Source organism: Taeniopygia guttata, chromosome 26 (genome assembly GCF_048771995.1).
Source record: "Taeniopygia guttata chromosome 26, bTaeGut7.mat, whole genome shotgun sequence".
Classification (NCBI taxonomy): Eukaryota; Metazoa; Chordata; class Aves; order Passeriformes; family Estrildidae; genus Taeniopygia; species Taeniopygia guttata.
The window spans coordinates 2,327,650-2,354,909 of NC_133051.1; the positions used below are offsets into that span (position 1 = coordinate 2,327,650).

The 27,260-nt window shown below is 44.9% G+C and overlaps 1 protein-coding gene across 1 annotated transcript; it reads right to left on the minus strand.

Annotated features, from left to right (window-relative positions):
- Positions 1 to 16: 16 nt before the first annotated feature.
- On the minus strand, positions 17 to 26,999 carry USP49 (ubiquitin specific peptidase 49). The gene is made up of 7 exons (XM_030291997.4): positions 26,928 to 26,999; positions 11,715 to 11,831; positions 7,376 to 8,753; positions 5,255 to 5,459; positions 3,253 to 3,361; positions 1,587 to 1,792; positions 17 to 281 (listed from the first exon to the last, which is right to left on the minus strand). The coding sequence occupies exons 3-7, from the start codon at positions 8,726 to 8,728 to the stop codon at positions 115 to 117; spliced, it is 2,040 nt and encodes a 679-aa protein (XP_030147857.3). The 5' UTR covers positions 8,729 to 8,753; positions 11,715 to 11,831; positions 26,928 to 26,999; the 3' UTR covers positions 17 to 114.
- Positions 27,000 to 27,260: the final 261 nt, after the last annotated feature.

Here is a 27,260-nt window from a genome sequence, read left to right on the forward strand (position 1 = left end):
CCCTGTTTCCCCATCCCTGTTTCCCGGCCCCATCCCGCAGTTTCCCGGAGCAGAGGCAATGATCCCCGTGTTCCCCCGTGTTTCCCTCGTGGCAGTGCCAGCGCCGTGTCCCTGTCACTGGTTTTGGGTGGCAAACACCTGAGTTTGGAGCCGTTTTTGGGGGATTCCTGCTGTGTCCTGCGGCGTTCTCTGAGTGTAGAAGAGGATGTAGGCCTGGGTCTTGCACACCTCCTCCACGCTACATACATTCAGTTTGGAGTCATTGCAGTGCACCCAAAAACCTGGAAAAAAGGGGAAAAAAAACAACCTCTTTGAGGCAGGATCCCTTTGGATTTTGGAACTGCCCACAGGAAACATCCGCAGGAGAAAAGGCACCTCTGTCTTTTCCTCTGAGCTGGAAAATTGATTTAATACAATTTAAGTCTAATTTTTATATAAATATGACTCTAAATATAATTTAAAAATATAATTTCAATATAATTTTACATTAATATAACTTTAAATACAACTTTAAAATATAATTTTATATAACTATAACTTTAAATACAACTTTAAAATATATTTTTAATATAATTTTATATAACTATAACTTTAAATACAACTTTAAAATATAATTTTAATATAATTTTATAGAAATATAACATTTAATATAATTTTAAATATATAATCTTTATATAGTTTTATATAAACGTAACTTCAAATAGAATTTTTAATATATAATTTTTGATATAATTTTTATATAAACACAACTCTACATTATTATTTTAAATATATCTTTGATATATTTTTATATAACTATACCTTTTAATATAATTTAAATATAATTTTTAGATAAACACAACTTTAAATATTATTTTAATATATAATTGTATATAATTTTTAGATAAACATAACTTTAAATTTTATTTATATATATTTTTGATATAATCTTTATAGAAATATAACTTTTAATATAATTTTAATATAATTTTTAGATAAATATAACTTTTAATATAATTTTAATATAATTTTTAGATAAATATAACTTTTAATCTAATTTTAATATAATTTTTAGATAAATATAATTTTAAATATAATTTTAATATAATTTTTAGATAAATATAACTTTTAGTCTAATTTTTAAAACAGAATTCTTAATATAATTTTTGGGGTGCCTTAGAAATATCAAATCCTCATTGAATCAGCCCAAAAGCTCAATCAGGCAGCCAAAACTTCCCAAATTTTTGAAGGCAGGAAGGCAGAGCTGCTGGGATCTCCCAGCCCCCTGCGGACGTTGCTGATGAATAATTCCTGTTTTTCCAGCCTCAAAACATTTTCTGTTCATCTCCTCCATCCCGAGGCTCCTGAGCAAACCCAACTCTGGCAGAACGAAGAATTCCCACCATTCCCAGGAAAACAACGACAAAAAAACCCCAAAAATAAACAACAAAAAATTATAAAAAAAATAGGAATACAGGAAAAAACAAGGAGTGGATCCCAAGGAAGTGGAATCATGGGGGATGATTCCAAAGGAGGGAAAAGCCAAGGAATGGTGAGGCAGGGGAGAGGATTGGGATTTGGGATTTGGGATTTGGGCACTCACGCACCTCCCTCGGTGTTGTAGCAATAGGCTGTGTAGTGTCCTGAGCCAAAGCCCTTCCCGTGGTGCATCACCACGGCCGAGAGGTCGTAGACACAGGTGCCCGTGGCCAGGGAGGGCAGCGAGTCCCTGCAGCAGTAGGGTTCCATGTTCAGCACCTGCTCAAACAGCACGTGGACCCCGATCTTCTCGCGGTGATTGCGCTCAGACCACCTGCCAACACAAATCCTGCACTCAGGGTGCTCAGAGGGAAATAACCCGGGGGTTCAGAGACAAAATTCCCTGCAGGAAACTCCCAAATACACAAATCCTGCACTCAGGGTGCTCAGAGGGAAATAACCTGGGGGTTTTGCCCCAAAATCCACTGAAGGAAACTCCCAAACACACAAATCCCACACTCAGGGTGTACAGCATAACCAAATCTGGGGGTTCCGACACAAAATTCCCTGCAGGAAACCTCCAAACACACAAATCCCGCGTTCGGGGTGCTCAGCCATGAGTTTCACCCCAAAATCCACTGCAGGAAACCCCCAAACACATAAATCCCACATTCGGGGTGCTCAGAGGGAAATAACCCGGGGGATCCGACACAAAATTCCCTGCAGGAAACTCCCAAACACACAAATCCCACAGAGTGAGCTAATCTGGGAGTTTTGCCCCAAAATCCACTGCAGGAAACTCCCAAACACACAAATCCCACACTCAGGGTGTACAGCATAACCAAATCTGGGGATTTCACCCCAAAATCCACTGCAGGAAACTCACAAACACACAAATCCCACACTCAGGGTGCTCAGAGGGAAATAATCTGGGGGTTTCACCCCAAAATCCACTGCAGGAAACCCCCAAACAGACAAAACCCACATTCGGGGTGCTCAGAGGGAAATAATCCAGGGGTTTTGCCCCAAAATCCACTGCAGGAAACCCCCAAACACAGAAATCCCACATTTAGGGTGCTCAGCCCTGAGTTTCACCCCAAAATCCACTGCAGGAAACTCCCAAACAGACAAATCCTGCATTCAGGGTGCTCAGAGGGAAATAACCCGGGGGTTCCGACACAAAATCCACTGAAGGAAACTCTCAAACACACAAATCCCACACTCAGGGTGCTCAGTGTCACCAAATCTGGCGGTTTCACCCCAAAAAACTGATGATATTTATTTTAGATGGGGTCTCCTCCTACCACTGATGATTTTTCTGTAAGGTGGGGTCTCCTTTCATTGATAATTTTTATTTTAGGTGGGGTAATTTTGAGACAAATTTCTCCTCTGACCACCTTTAAAATCCTCAGTGCTGCCAATAAACCCCCCACACACCCACCCTAACAACTTTAGAGATTTTTCCTCATATTTTGAGCTTTTCCTGCTTTCTGTTCAACAGGCAAATAGCCAAAATTGGCACTGAATTCTCTCAACCTCCAATTTTCACTCAGCTCACTGACTTCTCCTTCCAGGCTGCCTGCAAACTTGAGTAAAACCCAAAGAAATTAAGGATTAAAATGCACAAAATATTAAATTGTGGCAGGAAAATCCCTCTAAAAAGGGGCAACACGAGGGGGTTTCACAAATCTGATGGTCCAGAAGTTACGCAGATGCTTTCAGCAGGAACTGAAGGTATTTAAAAGCCCATTTTTGGTCACTTTTTTCCCAAAAATCCAGGGCCCAGTGCCTCACCTGAAGCGTTTAAGGTGCAGCCGGAGGACCTGAGGTAGTCTGTAGATCAGCAACTGCTTTTTAGCTTCACTCAGAACAAGAGGTTTGGGAGAAGATTTTCGCCGTTTGCCTGGCAAAAAAAAACCCCAAAACCCCCAAGGCAAAGGTTATTGTGATTCTGTTAATTCCCCAATGAGAAAAACCAGCACAGGATGAAATATATATATATTTTTTTTTTTTTTTTCCCAGCACAAGGATAAACATTTCAGAATTTCTGTGGGGTTTAAACTCTCCCTTCTCCTCATCACACAAACATTTGTCACCTCTGAGTGACAAATCAGAGTTTCTCCCGCTGGAAAAACACCAGGAATGCTGAATCAAAGATATCCTCTGTCGCAGCAGCTCCAGCAGGTGAATTCCAGCTCACAAATATTCGATATTTTATTCTCTCTGCTGCTTTCAGCTTCTCACAGAGGCATTTTAAAAATGTTTCCAGCAACAGCAAAGCTGGAAAAGAGGAAGAATTCCTCCTTCCTCTTCCCAGGAAAGGCTGGAGCAGAAGGGGACAGGTGGCTGTCAGAGATCCCAATTAGCACTGCACCTGTTAATTGGATTTGTCCAGCCACTGCTCCTGGCACTTGGGGCCTTTTCCCTGACTCTTTCCAGCTGGAAAATGCTTCCTGAGACATTCAGAATTCCTTAAAAGCCACTCAGAATTCCTTAAAAAGAATTTAAAAGTCCTTAAAACCCACTAAAGAATTCCTCAGCCATTTAAATTTCTTTAAAAGCCATTTAGAATTCCTCAAAAACCATTTAAAATTCCTTAAAAACCATTCAGAATTCCTTAAAAGTCATTCAGAATTCCTTAAAAGCCACTTGAGAATTCCTCAACCACTTAAAGTCCTTAAAGGCCATTTGGAATTCCTTAAAAGCCATTTAAAATCCCTGAGCCATCTAGAATTCCTTTAAAGCCATTTAGAATTCCTTGAAAATCATTCAGAACTCCTTAAAAACCATTCAGAACTCCTTAAAAGCCATTCAGAATTCCTTAAAAGTCATTCAGAATCCCTTAAAAGCCACTTAAAATCTCTTAAGTGATTTCCAGAATTCCTGAGCCATTTAGAATTCCTTAAAAGCCATTCAGAATTCCTTAAAAGCCATTTAGAATTCCCTAAAAGCAGAATTCCTCAGCCACTCAGAATTCCTTAAAAGCCATTCAGAATTCCTTAAAAGCAGAATTCCTTAAAAGCCATTTAGAATTCCCTAAAAGCAGAATTCCTCAGCCACTCAGAATTCCTTAAAAGCCATTCAGAATTCCTTAAAAGTAGAATTCCTTAAAATCCATTTAGAATTCCCTAAAAGCAGAATTCCTCAGCCACTCTTAGAATTCCTTAAAAGCCATTCAGAATTCCTTAAAAGCCATTTAGAATTCCCTAAAAGCAGAATTCCTCAGCCACTCAGAATTCCTTAATAGACATTTAGAATTCCTTAAAAGCCATTTAGAATTCCCTAAAAGCAGAATTCCTCAGCCACTCAGAATTCCTTAATAGCCATTCAGAATTCCTTAAAAGCCATTCAGAATTCCCTAAAAGCAGAATTCCTCAGCCACTCAGAATTCCTTAACAGCCATTTAGAATTCCTTAAAAGCCATTCAGAATTCCTTCAAAGTAGAATTCCTTAAAAGCCATTCAGAATTCCTTAATAGCCATTTAGAATTCCTTAAAAACCACTCAGAATTCCTTAAAAGCAGAATTCCTTAAAAAGCCATTCAGAATTCCCTTAAAATCCATTTATATTCCGAAGCATTAAAATGAATTTCAATTCTCCTTCCTCTCAGAGGATCAAAGCAAGCCGAGTTCAGACAAAGCCGAGCTCTCCCAATTTGAGGGGCAGGATTTATTCCAGCCTCTGTTCCAAGCACATCAGGGATGATTTCCCAGCACTCTGGGAATATTCCCCAGGCTGTGCCCGCTCTGGAGTGTCCCTGGCAGGGGACAGTGGCAGGATGGATGGTGGCACTCACTGTTGCACTGGTCACAGGCGTAGATCCTCCCCTCCAGGGCTTCTGTCTCGGTGAATTTGGCCAACATTTCGGTCAGCAGGCACTCAGCCTGGGGCACGGGCAGCAATCCCTTCTCCAGGGCGTGGTACCGCTCCGGGAATTCCAGGGAAAGGTCCCAGAAGGGCTCCACCGTGTTGGATTTGTAGTTGCACGTCCTGCAGGTGACCTGGGACAGGGACACGGGGACACACAGAGCTGGGTTTGGCTTGGAATGATGTGAAATGCAGGGAATTCTCCCAGTTGGAGACCCAGTTGGATGACCCTTTTGGCCACCAATCATTTGGGTACGACCCAAATGGGTCGTACCCAAATGATTGGTGGCCAAAAGGGTCATCAAATCTGACTCCTGGCCCAGCACATCCCAAATTCTCCTGGTGCACCTACCCCTATCTCACAGGAGGAGTCACTGCTCCAATCTTGGAAGGCAAAAAATTACAATTAAAAGGGTTTTAGTGCTGTAAAGTGGATTTGAGATCTTTTTATAGAGATATCCCCAACTGGAAGAGAGCCAAAAGGATCATAAAATCTGACTCCTGGCCTTGCACAGCACATCCCAAATTCTCCCGGTGCATCTACCCATGTCTCACAGGAGGAGTCACTGCTCCAATCTTGGAAGGCAAAAAATCACAAGGAAAAGGGTTTTAGTGCTGTAAAGTGGATTTGAGATCTTTTTATAGGGTTGTGAGATATTCCCAACTGGGAGGGAGCCAAAAAGGTCATAAAATCTGACTCCTGTCCCTGCACAGCACATCCCAAATTCTCCTGGTGCACCTTACCCATGTCTCACAGGAGGAGTCACTGCTCCAATCTTGGAAGGCAAAAAATCACAATGAAAAGGGTTTTAGTGCTGTAAAATTGATTTGAAATCTTTTTATAGGGTTGTGAGATATCCCCAACTGGAAGAGAGCCAAAAAGGTCATCAAATCTGACTCCTGGCCTTGCACAGCAAACCCCAAATTCCCCACATTTGCATCTATCTATATCTCACAGGAGGAGTCACTGCTCCAATCTTGGAAGGCAAAAAAAACACAATTAAAAGGGTTTTAGAGCTGTGAAATGGATTTGAAATATTTTTATAGGGTTGTGAGATACCCCCAACTGGAAGAGAGCCAAAAGGATCATAAAATCTGACTCCTGGCCTTGCACATCCCAAATTCTCCTGGTGCATCTACCCGTATCTCACAGGAGGAGTCACTGCTCCAATCTTGGAAGGCAAAAAATCACAATGAAAAGGGTTTTAGTGCTGTGAAATGAATTTGAAATCTTTTTATAGGGTTATGAGATATCCTCAACTGGAAGAGAGCCAAAAGGATCATAAAATCTGATAGAGGACACCCCAAATTCCCAACATTTACATCTCTCCATGTCTCATTGGAAGTGTTACTGCTCCAGCGCTGGGAGGCAAAAAAGTTTAGAATTAAACACAGGATTTGATTTGAGACCTTAGAAAAGGCTTCCAAACCTAGGTGCTAGAAGCAAGAATGTGGATTTATAGCTTAAAGTTGAGACAGGTTCCTGTTTAGAGTTTTAGAGTACAGCACTGTAGGTTTGTGTGTCATAACATGATTGGTCAGAAAGCTTACACTGAGCATGAGTCCATCACACACAATATTTAAAGATTGGGTCAAAAGTATAAATATCCTTGTTAGCAGTGTTTTAAAGGGGGGAAATGATGCCTCAGGGTTTAGCTTGTATATTTTTTTTTTTTTTTTTGTCCAACCTCATCATGTTCTTCCAAGGCACAGAAGTAACACCAGAAAGGGGCAAAAAACAAAATGCAAAGGCACCTGAAAAATACATTCAGACCCTAAAAGGGGCTCAGATGGGGAAAATGGGGAAAAAAACAGAGGTAGAAGAGAATGGAAAAATGGATCTGTGCAGGTCTGTGCAGAAGTGGCAGAACTGAAGTGAATTTGTGCCAAATGTGACAAAGATGGAAATGGTGGTACCTGCACAGCAATTCAAGGGATTTTTCCCTCAGGAATTGGGAATTCCTAAGAGACTCCTAAATGGGATCCTCAGCACGCAGAGCCTTTGTTCCTCGGTGTGAACACCTCTAACGGTGAAAAAGCAATTCCATACCTGGCTGAGCAGCTGCCCGTGGAAAATGGTGTTGACCACCTTGAGGACCTGCTTGGTGAGCTTCCTCTGCGAGAAGGGGATGAGGATCCTGCGCTTGCTGCCCTCGGACTCCAGCTCCTGCTGGACCTTGTCCAGGAGCTCGCAGAGGAACTCCTGAGCGTCCTGCTGGTCGTAGCCGCGGAAGGCCGGGATCAGGCTCCACACGGAGTGCAGCATGGCAAAGGGGGACACCAGGGCCCACTTGCCGGACCACATCACCCTGAACAGGGTGTGCAGCTCGTGGCAGAGGGAGATGTGCTTGGAGCTGGGCTCCTTGGGCTGGATCAGCTCCAGGCTCCTGCTGATGGAGGAGCCGCCGTTCAAGCCGGCCGGCGAGCTCTGCGTGCCCACCCTGTCAGGCTTCCCCGGCTCGTGAGCGGCGGCCCCGTTGGCCAGCCTGCCGGGCATCCTGGCCCTGCCGTTCACAGTTTTAGCTAAAAGTTCTTCCGTTTCACAGAGATCAAGAGTCAAGAAACATTCTCGGAACTTCTGGAGGTGGCTGAGCACCTGCAGGATGGAGTTCATGTAACACGTGTTGCCCAGGTTCCTCAGCCCCGTCACCCCGGGCGTCATCAGGGGCTGCCGCCGGATGGAGTAGAACTGCTTCAATCTGCTGCTCTGCACCTGCCTTGAGGTAGGAGAAGCTGTGGCCACCTCCCTGAATTTCCTTGGGATCAAGCTCTCCCCGTGCACGTGGGACAGCAGCCTGGCGCTCTTCCTCGGCGGCGTGCTGGCCAGCTCCTCCAGGAGCTGCCTCTTCATCTCCTGCCGCCGCTGCCGAGCCGCCTCCTTCTTCTTCTCCAGCTCCTCCATCTGTTTCTTCTCCTTCAGCTTCAGCTGTCCCCGGGAGCTCTTGTGGAACCAGGTACGCAGAGCCCTCGCCAGCAGGGCCTGGCGCCGGTGCCACAGCGCCGTCAGCATCTGGGACTGGCCCTGAGGGCTCCTCCTGCGCCAGGCGTCCTCGGGCAGCGCCGTGGAGCGCAGCGTCCTCCCGCCCCTCTGCCCCTTGATGGCCACCAAGGAGCTCCTCAGCAGCTTCAGGTCGCCCTCGGGGTTGTCGTTCAGCACGTAGTCCTGGCAGAGGTAACAGAAGACGTAGAGCTCGTGCACCTCCATGGCCAAGGGGTGCTGGGTCTCCTGGAAGTGCCTCAGGGCGTGCTCCTCGATGTAGCGCCCGCAGGCCACGTGCGAGCACTTGAGGCAGGCCCAGAGCGACTCGGTGGTGTGGCACTCCACGCACTGCCACTTCTGCGGGTTCAGGATCGAGTGGTCCTGGGCGAGTCGTAGCCGCCCCACATGTTTGCATCTATCCATGTCTCACAGGAGGTGCTGCTCCGACCTTGGGGGTGAGGAACACAAGAACACAAGGTTTTAGGGTTGGGACACGGATTTGAGATCACATTGTAGGGTCATTAAGATCATCAAATCTAATTCTTCGTCCTGCACTGGACATCCCAAATTCCCCACATTTTCATCTATCCATGTCTCACAGGAGGAATTGCTGCTCCGACTTTGGGGCGTGAAGAACACGAGGGAAAAGGGTTTTAGAGCTGGGACATGGATTTGAGATCACATTGTAAGGTCATTAGGATCATCAAATCTGATTCCTAGTCCTGCACAGGACACCCAAATTCTCCCTGTTTGCATCTATCCATGTCTCACAGGAGGTGCTGCTCCGACCTTGGGGTAAAGAACACAAGGAAAAGGGTTTTAGGGCTGGGACACGGATTTGAGATCACATTGTGGGGTCATTGGAAGGGTTAGGATCATCAAATCTGACTCCTGGCCCTGCACAGGACACCCCAAATTCCCCACATTTGCATCTATCCATGTCTCACAGGAGGAATTGCTGCTCCGACCTTGAGGGGCAAAAAACACAAGGAAAACGGTTTTAGAGCTGGGACACGGATTTGAGATCACATTGTAGAGTCACTGGAAGGGTTGGGATCATCAAATCTGATTCCTAGTCCTGCACAGCACACCCCAAATTCCCCACACTTGCATCTATCCATGTCTCACAGGAGGTGCTGCTCTGACCTTGGGGGGCAAAGAACACAAGAACACAAGGTTTTAGGGTTGCGACACGGATTTGAGATCACATTGTAGGGTCATTAGGATCATCAAATCTGACTCCTAGTCCTGCACAGCACACCCAAATTCCCCACATTTGCATCTATCCATGTCTCACAGGAGGTGCTGCTCCGACCTTGGGGGTGAGGAACACAAGAACACAAGGTTTTAGGGTTGGGACACGGATTTGAGATCACATTGTAGGGTCATTAAGATCATCAAATCTAATTCTTCGTCCTGCACTGGACATCCCAAATTCCCCACATTTTCATCTATCCATGTCTCACAGGAGGAATTGCTGCTCCGACTTTGGGGCGTGAAGAACACGAGGGAAAAGGGTTTTAGAGCTGGGACATGGATTTGAGATCACATTGTAAGGTCATTAGGATCATCAAATCTGATTCCTAGTCCTGCACAGGACACCCAAATTCTCCCTGTTTGCATCTATCCATGTCTCACAGGAGGTGCTGCTCCGACCTTGGGGTAAAGAACACAAGGAAAAGGGTTTTAGGGCTGGGACACGGATTTGAGATCACATTGTGGGGTCATTGGAAGGGTTAGGATCATCAAATCTGACTCCTGGCCCTGCACAGGACACCCCAAATTCCCCACATTTGCATCTATCCATGTCTCACAGGAGGAATTGCTGCTCCGACCTTGAGGGGCAAAAAACACAAGGAAAACGGTTTTAGAGCTGGGACACGGATTTGAGATCACATTGTAGAGTCACTGGAAGGGTTGGGATCATCAAATCTGATTCCTAGTCCTGCACAGCACACCCCAAATTCCCCACACTTGCATCTATCCATGTCTCACAGGAGGTGCTGCTCTGACCTTGGGGGGCAAAGAACACAAGAACACAAGGTTTTAGGGTTGCGACACGGATTTGAGATCACATTGTAGGGTCATTAGGATCATCAAATCTGACTCCTAGTCCTGCACAGCACACCCAAATTCCCCACATTTGCATCTATCCATGTCTCACAGGAGGTGCTGCTCCGACCTTGGGGGTGAGGAACACAAGAACACAAGGTTTTAGGGTTGGGACACGGATTTGAGATCACATTGTAGGGTCATTAAGATCATCAAATCTAATTCTTCGTCCTGCACTGGACATCCCAAATTCCCCACATTTTCATCTATCCATGTCTCACAGGAGGAATTGCTGCTCCGACTTTGGGGCGTGAAGAACACGAGGGAAAAGGGTTTTAGAGCTGGGACATGGATTTGAGATCACATTGTAAGGTCATTAGGATCATCAAATCTGATTCCTAGTCCTGCACAGGACACCCAAATTCTCCCTGTTTGCATCTATCCATGTCTCACAGGAGGTGCTGCTCCGACCTTGGGGTAAAGAACACAAGGAAAAGGGTTTTAGGGCTGGGACACGGATTTGAGATCACATTGTGGGGTCATTGGAAGGGTTAGGATCATCAAATCTGACTCCTGGCCCTGCACAGGACACCCCAAATTCCCCACATTTGCATCTATCCATATCTCATAGGAGGAGTCACTGCTCCAATCTTGGAAGGCAAAAAATCACAATTAAAAGGGTTTTAGTGCTGTGAAATGGATTTGAAATCTTTTTATAGGGTTATGAGATATCCCCAACTGGGAGGGAGTCAAAAGGGTCATAAAATCTGACTCCTGGCCCTGCACAGCACACCCCAAATTCCCCACATTTGCATCTATCCGTGTCTCACAGGAAGTGTCACTGCTCCAACCTTAGGAAGCAAAAAAACACAAGGAAAAGGGTTTTAGTGCTGTAACACAGAGTTGAAATCTTTATGTAGGGTCATGGGATATCACCAATTGGAAGGAAGCCAAAAGGATCATCAGATTTGACTCCTGGCCCTGCACAGGACACCCCAAATTCCCCACATTTGCATCTTAATCTTCCAGTTCCAGCTTCAGGTAATGAAGTCATGGACCCCAAGTTTGCTTCTCCCCAGCTCACTTTTGTTTCCCTCTCTCAGGGTCTGGGGCAGTGAGGTGTCCTTGATTCCCAGCCCTGGAGAGGAATTGTTTTGGAAAAATGGGGAAGCAGCAGCTGACACTGTGTGTGGAGTTCAGAGTTACACACTAGAGAACTGCAGGATTCTAAATGTAAAATCCTAAGTCTTGATAAAAGATTGGTTTGATAACAGATCCCCAGTGAATTGTGGATCCTTTTCCCAGTCCCTCCAAGGCTCTGGGGCACAAGGAAGGCTCAGAGCCTCGGGTTACTCACGGAGTGCAGCTCACACATCCTCTCCTCCGCCGGGCGCGCAGCAGCCCCATCATCCTCCCACAGATCCCGGAGAATTTAATTACTGGGAAGTCCTCCCTGCCAGGCAGCTTCAAAGCCCTGGAGAGAGAGGGGAAAATATCCTGGTGATGCACAGAAACCAAGCCTGGAACGCTGGCAGGAGCATCATTAACCCCTCAGTGCAGAACTCAATTTATCCCAAAACTAATCCTCTGGAATTCCCCCCGAATCCTCAGATGTCGACACACAAAATTCCATTTCATTCTCGGCTTTCATTTTTTTTTTTCATTTGAGCAATCTGCTGATCACATGGTGCCTCTTCGTGGTGAGGCTTTTGTAGTGGATGACCCAACATATGGCAGAGGGAAAAAATGGGAGTCAAAAAAAAAAAAATAAAAAAAGCAACAAACAGGAGGGAAAAACGTGCCCCTCCTGTGATCACTTGGATTTTTGGCTGCTTTTGACTGCCTGGTGAGAGACAGGGGGAGGAGAAGGGGGAAAGATCAAAAAAAGAAAAGCTGTGCTGAGTTAAATTTCATTTCTAGGTGGTTTTTCAAACGAGAAAAAGGAAGCAATGAGGAGTTGGCAGGTGGAAAGTGCAACAAAATAAGAACAGAGGAGAGAAAAATGGGAAAAACGGGGAAAAAAACCAGAGGTAGAAGAGAATGGAAAAAGGGATCTGAGTTAAGTTAGTTACACAGGGGCCTGGCACACAGAATATGTGGTTAAAACATCATTTTATGAGGTGCAAAGTTGAACACCTGCCAAAGCTTTGAGGCAGGGATTGATCCCTCACCTGCATGGGTGGGCAGGGACCCGGCCAGGTGAAGGAAACGCATTTTTTAGTGGCCCCAAATGACACAAATTTGCTTTAATTATCACTTTTATCAGTGCTGGAGCTGTGGAGGATGGAATCTCTCAGAGAAAAATCAAAGCTCTTTAGTTCTTCCTCCTGGACTCCACTGAAAGCTCAAGTGGCCACTTCAGAACCCAAAGAGCCGCTGAGGTTTTTATTTAAACCAGCTCAGAAATTCCCACATTTCCCTTGGGCTGGGCTCATTCCCTCCCAGATCCCAAGATGTGGAAAGGGTTTTGGAAATCCTCACCTAAACAAAGGATTGATTTGGTCTCTTTTTGCCAAGTTGGAAAAACCCCTTCCTCACCTTTTTCCCTCCCTGAGTTTTTTTTTTTTTTCCCTTCCTCTTTCCTCTTAATTTTCCTCCTCAGGTGTGGATATAAAAATAATGGAATTTTATTTAGAATCCTTAACCCCAGTGAGAGCAAGTGGCAGAAATTCCAGCTTGCAGGAGCGCAGACACTGTGGTAACATTGACAGCCTTCATTTACATAAAAGAATACTAATTATGTTGTATCATCAACATCTGTGATTCTGCTCACTGCCATATGCGACAGTGTGGGGAATTTAACCCTTCAGCCTCCCCAGCACACCGGATTCCTACTTTGGAACAAAAAATAGCCCTGAAAGATGGAATTTTTTAGGGATTCATCAAACAGCTGGTTGCTCATGGGCTCTGTGAAGTGCCATTTTCAAAGGACACTGAATTTCTCCTCAATTTTCCCAAGGAGGAAGAGCTGCTGGGTTCTGCAGGGTCCCACAGCAGAGCCAGGGAATTACAAAAAAAAAAGAAAAAACAACCAAAACCAGATTAAGGAATTTTGTGTGACAATTCAGGAGATAAATCAGTAGCATTTTGTCAACTGCTTTGGCTTTTCCCAGGCTGGGCCAGGAGATTTCCTGCTTGGAAAAGGGAAGGGATTCCAAGCACCTCATCCAGCTGACAAAGCAGCTTTGTGATGTCCAAATTCAGGAATTTTCAGCACAAAAACACCTTTGATGCTGCTGTTTGCTATTCCCCTTTTCTCTTTAGGTATCCACAGATAATTCCCTCACCAATCCAAGCCATAATTCCACATCTAAGTGAGGAAAAGAAATTGTGTTTATTTAACCCCAAACCACTTTGAATGAAAGGTTTTTCCTCGAAAGCGAAGCTTCTCCACCCACCACGCTTCAGAGCTCTTCACATTCAACATTTCTCTTGCTGACTCATATTTTTGACTCTTTCCATGAAAAAAAAAAATAAAAAAAGGATTGGAATAAACCCTCACATGTTCCAAAGGCAGCTGGAGCAGCTGCAGGCCCAGCCCTGCACATGCCAGAGTGAAATAAATCCCTGGAAAAGCTGGTGCAGCACTAAGGAGAGAAGTTTTCCTCTTTTTTCCACACAAACACTTGGTGACAATCTCCTCCCAGTGGGAATTCCAAGGTTGGGATTAAAAGGGGAACAGGATTTGTGAGTCAGGAGCACGAGGTGAGGGAAAAACAAACCTCAAAATAAACCTGGCAGAGATCACAGGGCTGCAGCTGCCCCAGAAATCCCAAATTGGATGGGACAAGCCATGAGCAACGCCGGGATTCCAGGATGGGAATGAACACCTTGGATTTCAAAAGCTCTGCAGAGGAACACTCAGAGCTTTGCTCTTTGCAATTATCAGGTTTAACTCTTGGGTTTGCTTTTTTTTTTTTTTTTTTCCCTCCATAAAAGCTGATTTTGAAGGAATCTCTAGAAAATCTTGCTTTTCTCACCTACTTAGATCTTTTCCAGAGAAGGGATGGGGAAGGAAAAGAGGGAGAAGGGAAAAAAAAAAAAAAAGAGGGAGAAGGGGAAAAAAAAGAGGGAGAAGGTAAAAAAAAGAGGGAGAAGGGGAAAAAAAGAGGGAGAAGGGAAAAAAAGAGGGAGAAGGGAAAAAAAGAGGGAGAAGGGGAAAAAAAGAGGGAGAAGGGAAAAAAAGAGGGAGAAGGGAAAAAAAAGGGAGAAGGGGAAAAAAAGAGGGAGAAGGGGAAAAAAAAAGAGGGAGAAGGGAAAAAAAGGGAGAAGGGGAAAAAAAAAGAGGGAGAAGGGGGAAGAAAGAGGGAGAAGTGAAAAAAAAAGAGGGAGAAGGGGAAAAAAAGAGGCAGAAGGGGAAAAAAAGAGGGAGAAGGGGAAAAAAGAGGGAGAAGGGGAAAAAAAGAGGGAGAAGGGAAAAAAAAGAGGGAGAAGGGGGAAAAAAGAGGGAGAAGGAGAAAAAAAGAGGGAGAAGGGAAAAAAGAGGGAGATGGGAAAAAAAAAGAGGGAGAAGGGGAAAAAAGGAGGGAGAAGGGGAAAAAAAAGAGGGAGAAGGGGAAAAAAAGAGGGGGAAGGGAAAAAAAAAGAGGGAGAAGGGGGAAAAAGAGGGAGAAGGGGAAAAAAAGAGGGAGAAGGGGAAAAAAGAGGGAGAAAGAAAAAAAAAGAGGGAGAAGGGGAAAAAAGAGGGAGAAGGGAAAAAAAAGAGGGAGAAGGAGAAAAAAAGAGGGAGAAGGGAAAAAAAAAGAGGGAGAAGGGAAAAAAAAAGAGGGAGAAGGGATCACTTTGTTGCTCTACACGGAGGTGGGGAAAAAAAAAAGAGGGAGAAGGAATCAATTGGTGCCCTGCAATCCATTAAAGATGAGTAAAATTGAAAAAAAAAAAAAACAGGGAATAAAAGCAAAATAGGGGTATTAGTTCAGCCAGTAACATTTTAGAGCCTATTTGAAAACTTCTCACCTTGTAAATCACTTAAACACTGGGGCAAACCCCATTTTCTTGCCTTGCACGGCTCAGAATCCTGGAAAAAAAACTCCCAGGGAGCTCCTGTAACAGCTCCCAGAACCAAATTTGGCTGCTGCCCCTAAAAGAGAGCCACAAGGAACCACCCGAGCTCACTCTGCTCCTTTGTGCCATTGTTGCACGTTTGGAGCCTGATTAAAGCCATCTGCAGGCATCTGGTGACAGCAGCTACTTTCTTTTTCTAAATAAATCTGCAAGTAGCCCAAAAAAAGGGAAAAAAAAGGAAAAAAAAACCAAAAACCCAGAGCAGGAGCTGGGTGCTCAGCCCTGGAATGATGCTGCTTTTATTTGTCCAAAAGGTGATTCCAGAATAAATAAGAGAGCACAAACTCCTGGCAATCATCTGCCAGGACAGGTGGGAAGCTCAGATTGAAGGATTTTTTTTTTTTCTCACTCATTCCTTCATCCCTCTCCTGGGAATGGCAGAAGTGAAGCACAGAACCATTTGGGAATTGGTGTCACGTTTTTTGCAGCACTGTAGGGAAAAAAAATCCTTGGATATTCTTGGTTTCCATCAGAACTACGTCAGGAATAGACAGGGGAGGGTATCCCTGCCCTGGTGAACTTTAAGATCCTTTCCCCAAAACCATTCTGGGATTCTATGGAATAAGCTGAAAAATCCTGTGGAATAAGCTGAAAAATCCTGGATGCAAAACCCAAGCACTTCCCACCCCAATAAACCATTTTTTTTATGTGGAACTCTCCAATTTCGGCTACAAACACTCCAAAATGGAAATCTGGGGATATCAGAGAGCTCTCCAAGAATTCCATAATAATAATAATAATAATAATAATTAAAAAAAACTTTATTCCCCTGATTGTTTTCACCTCTCTGTTTGTGAGGCACCAATTATTGAACCAGATGTGCAAATGCTAACTTGTAATCTGAGCTGCCCAAAAAAAAAAAAACAAAACAGGGGAATAAAATCCTGCTCCAACATTCCCATTCCAGTTCTGGCAGGAGCTGTCCCAGGAGGAAAAATCCTTTATTTATGAAATTCCAGAATCACTGAGGTTGGAAAAACTTTGCTGTGCCTGATCCTCACCCATGCCTGGGGTGTCACATTCCTTGGACACCTCCAGGGATGGGGACTCCAAACCCCCCTGGGCAGCCCCTTCCATGCAGAAATTCCTCCTGAATTCTGCCCAAAGACACCAGAAATGACATTTTTTCCAAGGAAAAACCCCTGATAGAATTGATATTCTGTTAGAAAATAGGAATTGCTGCTGTGGCACCACCACATCACCTCATCCCTGTCCTTACAGACCCTCGTGCTCCAGAATTACTCACTCAGAGCATGGAAAATACCCAGGAAAAGAGGCAGGAATCTCATTTTCCTGCTCTTTCTCCAAAAATCCAGCAGGGTTTCTTCCCTTTACTCCTCTCCTTCAAACCCTGCTGTGTTCAGACTTGCAAATTCCATCCCCAGGAGCAACAGAGATTTCCCAGAGAGATTTTTCCAATTATCCTGGAGCTCTTTTCTTGAAAATTCTCAGCTTTCTATCCCAAAATTGCTGCTTTCCCCTCTCTCCAGGCTGAAACAACGGGCAGCTGGGTACAGGAAAATGAACAAGGAGAAAAGAGGAAGGAAAATCCTCCACCTGGATCTCAGCAAATCCTGAGAATTCCCAACTTTTCTGTGCCAGGATGCTACAGGAGCCTGGAGGAATTCCTGCTGGATTCAGCTGTTGGATACAGGAATTGCAGGATTCCCATTTTTGCTTTTCCCCACGCTCTTGAACCATTATTATCCCATTAAGCACATCCCATTTATCAGGGAAAAAAAAAAAAAAAACAAAAACGTCACCCAGCTGTGCCAAATTCCAGCTCTGGAGCTTGAGGAAAATGGGATTTTCCTGCTGGGTTTATGGAGTCCTCCTGGTTAATTCCAAGTCTGGAAGTGTTAAATTCTTCCTGGGAGCTCCCAAAATCCACTCAAGGCTCAAAGATGGAATTGTCAGGAATCAGTTTTTAAAGAAATTAGAAAAAAACCTAACCAAACCCCCAAAAAGAGTGAAAAAACCAAAGCACTCGGATAAGGAAAATCCTATTCCCTGCACTGGTAGCATTCCTGCTGGGAATAAAGAGGATTCCTGCAGGATTTGTTTGTCTGGATCCTGTCAGGAAGATGAAATTGGCCAATTTTGGTCCATCTTTGACTTTAGAGCACTAAAAATATAAAAATAAAGCATTTTCAGGTCCAACCTCCACATCAACCAAAGTGCTCCGAGTAACTGAAGTGCTCAGGAAAGGAGTCCCAGGCATTAAAAACCTCTTTTCCTTAAAACTCTGTAATTCTGAGCACTTCAGAAAAACTTTTAAGATCTTCAAGGCTGCTTTAAATACAACTTGGGGGCTCTTGTGCAAATTGGAACGTGCTGGTGCCTCACCTGTAGTGAAAAGGGAATTAAATATTCCCATTCCTAAAGGCTGGAATGGATAAAATAACACAGCCCTGCCTTTTTTGGTTTGTTTTGGTTTTTTTTGTTGTTGTTTTGGTTTGGTTTGGGTTTTTTTTTGTTGTTTTTCGGGGAACTGGTGGAAAAAATCCCCTCCCTCTGCTTTTCCTGGAGAATTCCAAGGAGTCAGAGAAGGAAGGCACCAAACTCCTTTTGGGTTGGTTGGGAGGGAAATTTATGACTCCACCAAAAGCCTTGGCCTCTTCCAAGAACTGGAATTCCAGCTCCACACAAAGGGCTCCACATGTGTCTTCTATTCACATTCCTTCCTGAAGATCCCTGGGAATGGAGCTGGGTTTGGAAATAATCATGGAAAAGGCAAAGAGGAGGTGAAATCCTCCAGTCCACAAAGGGATGAGTTGTTGTGTGCTTGCACTGCCACGTGAGTTGAAAGTTTTTTAAAATTGAAAGCATTTTAAAGAAGAAATTTGAATATTCCTATTGAGGCAAGCTTGGTTTCTCATTGGAGAGATGAATAAAAGTGAGTAAAACCTCAAGTAGTTGTATTTTTAATTTTCACCTCTTGACCTCAGCTTCAAAACTCCATTTCCAGGTGAAATATTGTCTCTACATTCCTTAGAATCACTGAAAACAAACAAACAAGATCCACATTCTACAGATGCCTGAAAATGTGGGAATTTTTATTTAATGACCCGGGATGTTAAAAAAGCGTTGTTCAAATGCCATTTGTGTCACTCTAAAACCCCTTTTCCCCTTTCTTTCCATCCAGGTTTTATTTTTGGGATGGCTTTTGGAAGGGTAAATAAGATGGGAAACAGGAGCTGAAGGAAGATCTGGGCATTAAAACAATTCACAGCGTTCCTGAACCACTCAAATCCTCCTGGATCTGTCCAAAGGGAAGGAATTCCCAGCAATTCCCTGCTGGAATTCCCTGCTGGAATTCCCTGCTGCAATCCCAAGTAATTCCCTGCCTCTTCCATCTGGAAAAGCCTGAAGCAATCACAGCAAAACTCCACAATTGGAATTATCAGCCAGGAGCAGGAAAAAGAATTAGAAGAGGCTGAGAGTTGATTCTGACTGATAAAAAGTTCTGATTTCACTTTACAACCAGCTTGGCACAACCTGGGAATTCCCAAAGAATTCTGTGTCCACAGGAGCGACAAGAGCAGAGGGTGATGTCCCAAATTCTGAGGTTTTCCACCCAAAATTCCCTCTTGGAGCAGCTCACTTAGAGCAGGCAGGAGAGGAGTTTTAAGGGCACAAAATCAGCAGCACTGACTCCAAATCTGTTGGAAATTCACTTTTTTTTGTGTCCCCTATCCCCAAACTGTCGGGATTCACACCAAACTCAGCATCTTTGCTTCCTTTCACACTTCCCACTGCCCAGGGAATAATGAACCAGGGACAGATGAAATCAAATCATCCAAAGCAGGAGCAGAGATCAGCAGCCTTCCCTCAGATTCCCACTTTTTTTATCATTCCTTTAAATCACAGCCTGCCACACAAATCCCGAATTTTCCAGCTTGCTGGAAGCATTTTTGCCTTTCCTCACGCTCTTGAACCATTATGATCCCACTAAGCACATCCCATTTATCAGGAAAAAAACACATCCAGAGTTGAGCTTCACAGCAACAGTTCAGAGATTATGGATTCAAAATACCAAAATCAGCCTTTTCACAGGGAAAATCCTACTCCAATCCCATCCAGCTTCCCAAAAAAAAACCCACCCAGCATCATTTTGGACTTGATCACCTTAAAGGGTTTTTCCAGTTCCAACCATTCCGTGACTGCAAAGGCAGAGCTGGTTACATCCTGACCTCCAGCACCTCCAGCATTCCCAAATTCTGGGTCAAAATTTGCAGGGAATTTCAGTGAGATGAAGCCCAAATTTTCCAGCCTGCTGGAAGCATTTTTGCCTTTCCCCACACTCTTGGACCATTATGATCCCACTAAGCACATCTCACTTATCAGGAAAAAACACATCCAGAGTTGAGCTTCACAGCAACAGTTCAGAGATTATGGATTGAAAACACCAAAAATCAGCCTTTTCACAGGGAAAATCCTACTCCAATCCAGCTTCCCAATAACAACAACACCCAGTATCATTTTGGACTTGTTCACCTTAAAGGGTTTTTCCAGTTCCAACCACTGCGTGACTGCAAAGGCAGAGCTGGTTACATCCTGACCTCCAGCACCTCCAGCATTCCCAAATTTTGGGTCAAAATTTGAAGGAATTTCAGTGAGATGAAGCCCAAAGGGCTCAGGGCACAGGGAGGAGGGAATTTGGCAGCTGCAGCACGCAGGGATTCGGGAGCAGAGGAATCCCAGCCTCTGGCAGGATCCCTTTGTGACAGACACAAAGAGGGATTAGAGCACTTGCTGACTTTTGGGGACTCCTCTGCTGCTCTTTTTGGAACCAAACTCAGCTCCAGGCTGGTGAAATCCCTGCTGGATTAGGAAGGAGCCCATGCTGGGAGCAGATCTGGTCACAGCATCTCCGAGGCCACGCAGCAGCAGCAAGGAAGAAAAACAGAATTAAAAGAGGAAATCACAATTCCACAGCTTGGGCTGCAAGCAGGGAAGGAGCCTCCGATGCCTTCAGCATCCTGAGACAAAAATAACACCAGGTTTTCACAGCCCTCTCCATCATTTGCTTTGCCAATCAATTATTTGGGGGTTTTAACCCCAAATGAGTGAGGCAGAACAGCAGAAAATTTTCTGTGGGTTTTACAACAGCAGAAAATTTTCTGTGGGTTTTACAACAGCAGAAAATTTTCTGTGGGTTTTACAACAGCAGAAAATTTTCTGTGGGTTTTATAACTGGGTAAAAATCACAGCCATTTATCCCATTTGTCCAAGCACAGAGAGGGTTTTGCTGTTTGATTTGTCTGCCCAGCAAACCCCAAGGTGCTCAGTGGGATTTCTGTACAGAATCCATAAGAATTCCCACATGGAGAATGCTGCTGGAAATAGAAACTCTCTGAGCCCTCCACTTGGACCCTGGGGCTCCACCAAGGGCTTCTGTGTTTTCTTGCCAACAAAGAATTAAGGGATTTACACATCCTCTTCCCCTGCTCAGCTGCTGGGCCTGGTTTGTGCTGGGCAAAGCCAATCCCTGCTCTTCCTCAGTGTCCAGAGATCTGAAATAAATAAAACTAAATTTCTTAAAATACAACTAAAAAATTTGTCTTTTCAGCCCCAGCCTCACCCAAGGTTTGTGCCTCTGTTTTTTGGTACAACAGGAATAATTTCACTCGTACAAATCTACTTTTCCCCTGATGGAATCATTCCTGATTTGCATATGAGGCATCCTGCTCTGGCTGAAATCCTGTTTTATTCTGAATTGCAGGATGTGAGTGGTGCCTTTGTCCTGCCCACAGGCCGAGGTCGGAAGCAGGACCCCGATTTGGGAACTCGCAGGTTGTTAATCTTCCTTAAGAACTGCAGCATCTGTTTTTTTAATAAATTATCCTCCTAAGAGGTTAAAGTTCATCCCTTCAATTTGTCCTGAGATGAAACAACAACAGGACAAGGAGAGTAAAGAGGGAGAGGTGAATTTGGGTTTGATGCCACAAAAAGCTGTTCCTAAACCCTTCCAATTTTAGGATAAACAGGATATTTCCTTATTATTCTGATCCATTTCCACATTACCCAAACCAGCAGGAAAAGAGCACAACAAATTCCAAAGGAGATTTTTTTTTCCCCTCCTCTTTGAAAGCCACTTGCTGTTTCCACTCTCCATTGTGAATATTTTATTTCCTCCAAATAAAATATTGGAAGAAATAAAATATTTCATCCTCTGGTGAGCAGGATCTTAATTCCTGCTCTGCTTCAGGTGAATTAACTATTCTTAGTTAAATAGATTTGCTTCTAGTCTTAGTCTGATGACAGATTAACTCCTGACTGGTCGGATTAGGGATTTACCTCTGGAAATAAATCACTTTTGAATCTGAGTTATAGCTATTAGTTCTTTCTAGCTCAGCTGAACAGCTTTTAGTGCCTCTTTTGTGTTTTTGAAAGAATGATTAAACATCATTAAATCCAAGCTCAGGGCTCCTTCTCACAACTCCAGGGAATAAACAGTTGATTTCAGGTTTTGTTTTTAAGAATAACAGAGTTTTACATGGGGTTTTTTTCAGCATAATTAATGCCATTCTAATAATGATGTTTTTTTCAGCATCATTAATGCTGAAAAAAAAGGAAATAAAGCCCCCAAGGCAGCAGCCAGTGGTCTGCTCAGGACACTTTTAGGATTTCAGGGAAACAAAAAAAAGGGAATAAAGTCCCCAAGGCAACACCCAGTGCTCACCTCAGGACATTTTTAGGATTTCAGGGTAACAAAAAATGGGAATAAAGCCCCCAGTGGTTCCCTCAGGACACTTTTAGGATTTCAGGGAAACAAAAAAAACAGGATTTAGGATTTCCATCTAAAATCCACTTATCCTTTCCTCACCCTGCCCTGCCCAGCTCCTTCCACACCGTTTTTATTTCAACCCCAAACCCTCCAGGTGTCTTGGGAGGCTTTTCCAAGGCTGGCAGAGAGGGGCAGGATGCAATTAGAGGACAGAATTTCTTCATCAAATCTAAAAATCCAAAAGCTCCCACTGCAAACGAGCAGGGAAATGCTGTCCCAAGGCAGAGCTGCTCCTGCAGGGGATGGATTTGATTTTTCCAGGGAATAAGGGATGGGATCAGCTCAGCTGATCCCCTACAGAACTGCCCTGAAAAGGGCAGAAATGCACTAAAGCTTTGCTGCAATAAATTGTTGTTTTGGGAAAAAAAAAAAAATCCCAAAAATCATCCCTGGCTCTGCTCAGAGAGGGGGGGGAAAAACAAAAAACATGGGGTTTTTTTGGGTTTTTTTTTCTTTTTTCAGTGCACACGGTTAGAGGTTGAGTGTGAAAGTTTTTGTGGTTGACACAACAATTATTTCCTTTAAAATCCAAGTTATTTAGAGATTCCAGCCTTGTGGGGGGATTCCCGTGCTTGAGGATGTGCTTTTTTTAAATTTTTTTTTCCCTTTGGCATTTCAGTCAGCAAACTCCCTAAAAGTGCTGCAAAAACATCTCCTCAGTCGGGATCTTTCTTTTAAATAGTCCATTTGTCACGACTGACACGTTCCACAAGCCGCATTTCGGAGGAACTCGGAGCTGTCACATCCCTGGATTGCAGCTCTCCGTCTCCATTTGGAAAAGCAGCTGAAAGCTGAATTACAGAGCCCAGCAGAGAGAGCAGAGGAGTGGGGAGGAACAAGAAAAAACTCCTGCTTTTCAGCTGTTTTTTACTTCCTCAGCAAAGCCAGACTTCTCAGTGAATTACAGCATAATTAGCTAATTAAAGGAAATCACCTAGCCAGTGTTCTTTCAAAAATATCTCAAGGTAAGTCTCCAACAATTTGCTGTTTTCTGAGAGATTTCAGCTGATTTGTCACCAACTGGAGGTGCAACAGCTCACGTGCTCCTCATTATCATCTTGCAAGCTAAAAGCTCATTAACAACAATTAGGAAAAATATAGAAACTTGGCAGCTTTGTGTTCTTTTCTGCCTACTACAGACACTCCTTAATGCTGTTGCAAAAAGGGATTTTTTTTTTTCTTTTCACAGCGGGTTTTAATCTGAATTTTCCTCAGTGCACCAGGATATCAATTACAGCAAATAGACAAATAATCAGCTTTAGTTCACCTAAAATCCCATCCCAAAGACACTGGCAAAGGGCAGAATTTCACCTCCAGTTTGATCTCCTCTTTTTTTCATCTGTTTTGTTTTCATGGGGTGTTCTGTGCTGGAATTCCCTGACTCCTGAGCCACAAAAGCCTCACCTGATCCATCTTCGAGCTAAAATCTCCCAAAACCCCCAAGTGAAAAGCATTTGTGGGCACACAGGGAAACCTCAACCAACAACCCAGATATTCTCAGCTCTGAATGGGATTTTTAAATCATTTCTGTTCAACAATTTGGATTTACTCAGCTTCCTTGGGAGCAAAGATTCATTAAGGGTTTCACACTAATGAGGGACCTCTTTTCTTTCACTGGAATTCAAGGTGAAAGGGTTTGGGAAGGGTGAGGATTTTGGGAAGGGTGAAGGGTTGTATGAATATCAGGTTACTGAGATAAAATCTCCCAAGATTTCATTCCCCAAAGGAGAAAAAATAAAATCCCCCAGCAACAAACCCAACCCTTGATGAAATATTCAAGCTGAAAACCACAAATGTTGTTAAACTAAGTGAGGAAAGTTCTCATTCTCACCAGAGAGGATTCCAGCAGAAAATAAAGGGTTGGAGGGGAGACCTTTGAAACAACCCCATCTTCCCATTCCTCCTGACCTCAAGTTCTCAGCCAACTTATTTATCATTTCTCTGTTTATTTCTAACCATTTTAAACCAAATCCCTCTGTTCTGTTCTGCCTCAGGGCTAGGGTCAACTACAGAAAACCTTTCACATTTCCCCAAAGCTAAAACCACTCACTACACCAGCAGCTGAATTTTGTAGTGTTTTTTCACAATTTTGTATTATTTTGAAGTATTTCCATTTGTTAACTGCTCTAAACTAATCCATTAACATCTTCTGAGGGCTGAGAAAACACTAAATTTCACTTTATGAGTCTCAGCTGAAGCCCTGTGACATTTCAGCATTAAAACAGTTAAGAGATGGGATTAAAAAAAAAAAAAAAAAGCCAAGAAAAACAGGATCTAAAAGGCATTTTCAGTCCTTTATACTGAATAAACCACTTTTGGTGCTGAGCAAGTGCTTCTTGTCACGTGTTCGGAGGTGCTGAGACAACACAGGGCTGCTTAAAAATAATAATTAACAAGTGAGTGTGTTTTAGCACTGAGGAAAACAACCTGCAGCGTGTGATGTGGGCAGAGCTGCAGCAGCCACAAGAAATCCTCTGTAAAATAAAAAAAAAAGACACCCAGAACCTGAATGTGCTTTTTTCTCTTTTTTCTGTCCCCACTGAGCAACCCAAACCAGCCCCAGCACACGAGGCTGGTCCCGAATTTCTCCATCCTCACAAGCCTTGGACCACATGGAGCAGGAATTGCAGCAAGAGATTCCTTCCTAACAATCCTTGGCCACACAACAGCAAAAAAAAATCCCCAGTTTGGGCTTTTTTGGCTCTTTTCTAGCCCCTAACCCGTTGCATGTGTGACTATTGTCCAAACCTCGTTCCTGAACAAGCAAAATTCTCTTGTAACCAACCCAGCTTGCACAAAACCCAGATTTATTCCACGCTGGAAAAAAAAAATCTGCCAACTTCCAAACACCCTTTTCCACTTGGAGTCAGCTCCTATTCATTGGGAGAATGATCAGGGGAGGAATAAATGCACATTTATGGTTTGCTGAAAGCTTGGAGACATCAAATGCTGCTCACGCTTGGCACATGACTCCCAAATATCTGCACCCAGCCCGTTCTCAAGGTAATTAAAAACACCAAATAAAACCCCAAACGCTTTTGTTGCCTTCTCCTTTCTGGGTTTTTAAATATCACCCAACCTCTCTGACCCTGCAAAAACCACAGGAGTACCCCCAGGGCAGCCGGCCGAGGCAGAGCAGCCAAATTTTGGTGAAAATCCCACATGGGGCAGCTCCCAACGTTTTACAGCAACACTTAATCCAAGTTTAATCCCCACTGCTCGGATCCACAGGGAGTTTTTAATTCACAATTCCACTCGTTGATCCCCTCTCATCCTCCAGCTCTTCCTCCCATCCTCATTCCCACATCCCACCCTCTCCACACCACCTGATTTTTTGCTTCCAGCCCCACAAATCATCCCTTTTAACCCGCTGCTTTCTGCCTTTCTTCCTCCCAAGAACGCCTGACTGCTGCATGAGAAATTCCCGCTGAAATCCATCCGTTTTCCCTGGAATCGCCACCTCCTTCCCTGGGCTCCAGGAGCATCTTTTCCCTGAGGCAGCGGAGCGTGAAAGGACCAAATTTCGCATCGTTTCACAGCAGACGAGCCCAGCCACTCCAGGCATCTCTCCCTGACTAAAAACTACAGCGAAGAACTCCGCGAAGTCAACTTCCCACTCTCCCAGCTTCAATATTTCGGGATAACGGGATGCTTTCCCCACGCCGTTCAACCTGGAGCTGTTTTGACACAAGGATCAGGCTCGTTCCCTACGTGTAAAGCGATTAAAAGGCGATTTTTCCTAAAATTAGCAGCTTTTCCAGCACTGGATTCCCGTTTTTAAGGGCTCGGTTATCCCAAATCCGTGATTCCCGTGGCTCCAGGAGCCCTCCTGGCAAGGGGGGACCCCCTTGGAGGATTAAAAAAGGAGATTTTGGAGCAGATTTGCTGCCTGAAGCTCCAGGAGCCCTCCTGGCAAGGGGGAACCCCCTTGGAGGATTAAAAAAAGAGATTTTGGAGCAGATCTGACCCCAAGCTCTCCTCCGGATCAAGTTCATCTTTCCCCCTCTTTTGGGGACACAAACACACGGATTTTTAAGGTTGTTTTTTCCCTAAATAAACACAAACCCGCACCGAATTTCCCCCGTTTTTTGTGCCCTTTCCCCATTCCAGCTCAGCACAGAGGTTTAAAGCGAGTTTTTAAATGTTTGTTTTGGTTATTTTTTTTTCCCTCCTCACAGCACAGCCACGACCCCCTCAGGGTTTTGGGGAAGGGGGAGAGGGTCCCGGGAAGAAGGAGGGGGAAGGGGATTTGGGGGGTTTTAGGGAGGGGAGGATAAAGGGGATTTGGGGGAGGATGAAGGGGAGACGGGGGAGGATGAAGGGGAGTGAGGGGAGGATGAAGGGGAGTGGGGGGAGGATGAAGGGGAGCGAATCCCGAGGATGAGGGTGGGGGGGAATATGCAGAGAGGGGAGGATGTTCTCTCAACAAAGGCAAAGTTACGGAGCCGCCGAGCCCGGCGCGGGGGTCCCGCCCGCACACAAAGGCGGCGACCCCCGCCATGGATGGAGGGGAGGAGGAGGGTGACGGGGTCCGCCTCAGCCCCCACGGAGGAGGGGAGGGGAGGGTGTCCCTTTGAGGGGGGGAGCAGCAAAGACCCCTCCTCTGCTCCTCCTCAGCGCCCACACGCCCGCACCCCTCAGTCCCTCCCTGCCCTCATGAGGGGTCGCGTCCCCTGTGTGCCCCCCCCCCCCCCCCCCCCCGTCCCCTTTATTTACCGCCATCACCAGCACGCGCGAGCTGTCACCCAGCGCGAGACGCCCCGGCCGGCCACGCCCCCCTCCCCGCCCATTGGCCGCCCCGCCCCGCCCCGCCCTCCCATTGGCTGCAGCGCGCGTCGCTCAACGCCAACACCCGCCTCCCTCTCCGCCGCTTACGCCGATTGCGTAGCGCGGCACGCAGGTTAAGACAGCGGGTGTTTGCGCTGCTTGCGTAGCGTACGCAGCTCGCTGGCGTAGCGTACGCCGCGGAAGGCAGAGCGCTGTCGGGGCGTACGCAATGTGCGCAGCCGGCAGGGGGCGCTGTTGAATGGGCGGCGCGGGTTCGAGTCC